Source organism: Pteropus alecto, unplaced genomic scaffold, assembly GCF_000325575.1.
Source record: "Pteropus alecto unplaced genomic scaffold, ASM32557v1 scaffold276, whole genome shotgun sequence".
Taxonomy (NCBI): Eukaryota; Metazoa; Chordata; class Mammalia; order Chiroptera; family Pteropodidae; genus Pteropus; species Pteropus alecto.
Window position 1 is genome coordinate 6623164 of NW_006438074.1, and position 3066 is coordinate 6626229.

At 50.2% G+C, this 3066-nt stretch overlaps 1 protein-coding gene across 2 annotated transcripts in view; it reads left to right on the forward strand.

Moving 5' to 3' along the window:
- The window catches only part of GALNT16 (polypeptide N-acetylgalactosaminyltransferase 16), a 73143-nt gene that overhangs the window by 47068 nt on the left and 23009 nt on the right, over positions 1-3066 (forward strand). For both annotated transcript variants that reach the window (XM_006915157.3, XM_025049139.1), the window contains exons 4-5: positions 361-428; positions 974-1039. In XM_006915157.3, the coding sequence (XP_006915219.1) occupies positions 361-428; positions 974-1039 (134 nt within the window). The remainder of the gene's footprint in view (positions 1-360; positions 429-973; positions 1040-3066) is intronic.

Genomic DNA, 3066 nt, shown 5'->3' on the forward strand with positions numbered 1-3066 from the left:
GGCCAGAAGGAGCCTCATTAGTCTTCCAGGCAGGCAGCTCCAGGTTCATTTGGGGGTGGCCCCTGGGGAGGCAGCCAGAGCAGCTATTGGTCCTGCCTTGACAACTAGACTGGGGCAGTACCTGTCTCTCCTTCTGGGGTGGGTCTCAAGTGCCTGAGGGTCCAGGCAGCAGGGTTGCCGGGTCCTCAGAAGAGCCTGAGGAAGATACTGCTTCTCGGCCACCGATCAGGGCACAGAAGGTTTGCAAGCAGCTGGCGGTGGCTAGCCCCCGAGCTGGGTGGTGGGGATCCCCATGGCAGGGAGAGGTAAATGGAAGGTGGCCCCTAAATCTGGGCTCCTCTGTCCCCATTACTGCTCCAGTGTTCTGAACCGAACTCCTCCCAACCTGATCCAGGAGATTATTTTAGTGGATGACTTCAGTTCAGATCGTAAGTATCCACCTTCTTTGTTTGCACCCCACCAAACCCCCTCGTTTCCCCAAAATGCTGAGGCAAGCACTCTGAAGTTGTCCTGGCCATCACTGGCTGACCTCTGCCCCTCATTGGGATCTTCAGTCTTTTCTAGGTGCCCTCTCTGGTGCTAAAGGAGGGGAAAGAGATGTATTGCTTTGATGGGACGCTGGTGAGAGGAAATTTTTAAATATTTAAAATAACATAATTATTACAAGCTTCCTTATTACAGCTGCCATGAGCAGATTTGTCCATTCTTCTAGCTCCATAGGTGATGGCGCTGGTGCTCTCTGGCGCCCCCTGGTGGTAATGCCATATGTACACGCACCCCTTACTCCCACCTGGGAGTGGGGGACAGGGCAATCCCTTGGCCACTAGAGATGGCCATGCTGCTCCATGCCTCCCCAGCCCCAGCCCTTCCTCTGGGCTTGGTATGGGACAGCTCTTGGGCAGTTCCAGTGGTGGCCAAACCACTTGTGGCCTGATGCCCATATCTGAATGAGCGTCCTTTTCCTCACCCTCAGCTGAAGACTGTCTGCTCCTGACCAGGATCCCCAAGGTCAAGTGCCTGCGCAATGACCGACGCGAAGGTAAGTTCTTGGACCCTAGGTGCCACCACAGACCCACTTTGGTCTAGACGTCCGCACCTCCCTGCTTCCTTTTGGTGCCGTGTCATCCCAGGCCAGCATGGTCCTACTGCATTCCTGGTGGCCAGGACCAAGGTCTGTGGAAAGACCTTCCTGCTCTCCCAGGTCGGTTCCTATCCCAGCGTGACTGCAGGCAAGTCGCTCCACTTCTGACTACCTTGGTTGTCTCTTCTGAGAAATGGGGATACTAATAGTACCCTTTCTTCCTTGTACAGGTACTGTAAGGATTAAATGAGATAGGATGTATGGAAATGCTTTGAGAAATCAAAGGGCAGTATAAAGTAGATGTAACCTCACTTCCAACTGAGAGGTGTTTTGGGCATCAACTATGGCATAGGATTGTGTTTGGCTCTCTAGGGTGCATAACAGAAATATAAAATGCAGTCCCTGCCCTTGTAGAGCTTATCGGAATCCATCAGAACAGGCTGGTTATAATTACATGGTTGAATGGAGATCGGAGGCGAGGGCACCAAAAGAGAGGGGAGTGACCAGGGAGTGGGCCTTGAATGGATGAGGGGGTTTGTGAGACAGGGGAACGAGAGACAGCATTCCAGGCTCGTGGATTCTGCAGGCAGAGGCTCAGGTCAAGCACGGGTACACATGGAATACTAATAGCCCTTCTCCTAGGTGCTCACCCTGTAGCAGGGATTGACTTTGTCTGCATTCTCACATTCAGTACTCATAACAGCCCATTTTCCCCAGATAAGGAAACCGGGGTTTAAGGAGGTTCAGTAATTTCCTCAGGGGGACGAATAGAGGAGCTAGGATTCTAACCCTAGCGTGGAGGGTCACCCCAAAGCCCAGCTCTTCACCTCCCTCTACTTACTCTCCCTTTCAGGGATAATCTGGGCCTGGTCAGCAGGGGGAATGAATGGAGTGAGGGTAGATGAGAGAGGACCTCTGAAGCCAGAGAAAGGCATTTCGACTTGATAAGGCAAATAGTAGGGAGCCACTGAAGCTTTGAGAGAGAGAGAGAGAGAGCGAGAGAGAGAAAGAGAGAGAGAGAGAGAGAGAGAGAGAGAGAGAGAGAGAGAGAGAGAGAGGAATGTGACAGGCATATTTAATAAAGACCAGTCAGACCAAGGAGACTTTCATACTGGAATGGAAGAGGCCAGAGAGAAATCTCCCAAGTAGGACAGGTTCTCTAATAACATAGTTTCGTTGTAACATTGATGAGATACTGTAGGAACTTAACTCTTGCTTTTATCAGTTAGCCTGTGGTAAAACTTGTTTTGTTATTTTGTTATATGTCGGTTCACTTAAAGTTACAGAAACTATCTACGATGTTAAGTGAAGACTTACTCTACCGGGTTATAGGTGCCTATAGTTCTTTGAATATACTACTCCCTGGGGTTTTGCCTAATGTGGATGTAAATGTATGCAATTAAAGTAAGAAGGTTTAAATTAGGTGCTTTATAGCTACCTATTGAGTGAAAAGATGGGACAGATGGACTTTTGCACAGATGGATGGATAATCAAATGGATAGAGGCAGAATGCTGGGCAGAGGTGTGGCCAGGAAAATCTCTCCAAGAAGCAGCTTTTATTCTGAACTCTTAGAGTGAGGCCCTTCCATCCCCTCAACTCACAGGACACTAGTGGCTGCTCTGTAAGAGACAAGACCAGCTGGACCTCCTTTTTCCTGACCAGGTCATTCCCCAGCCCAGACCATAGAGCTGGCAAAACCAAGGCCATTCTTTGATGGTCAGTGAGCCATCAGTGAGACTGTGGAGTACGGGGCTGGAAGCAGAGCAGAATCTAGCGCATGTAGGTCTCCTGGGCACCAGGCACTCCCCACAACAGGCAAGGTTGTTCTCTCTCTGAATCTCCTAGGTAAGAAAACTGAGTCTCAGAGAGGTTAAATAATGTGCTCAAGGTGAGTGTAGGGGCTGGCATACTAACTCCAGCCTATCCTAGTCCAGAAGATTCTGTGTCTCACGTGATGGTGCAGCTGGAGGAAATCACCCTGCGG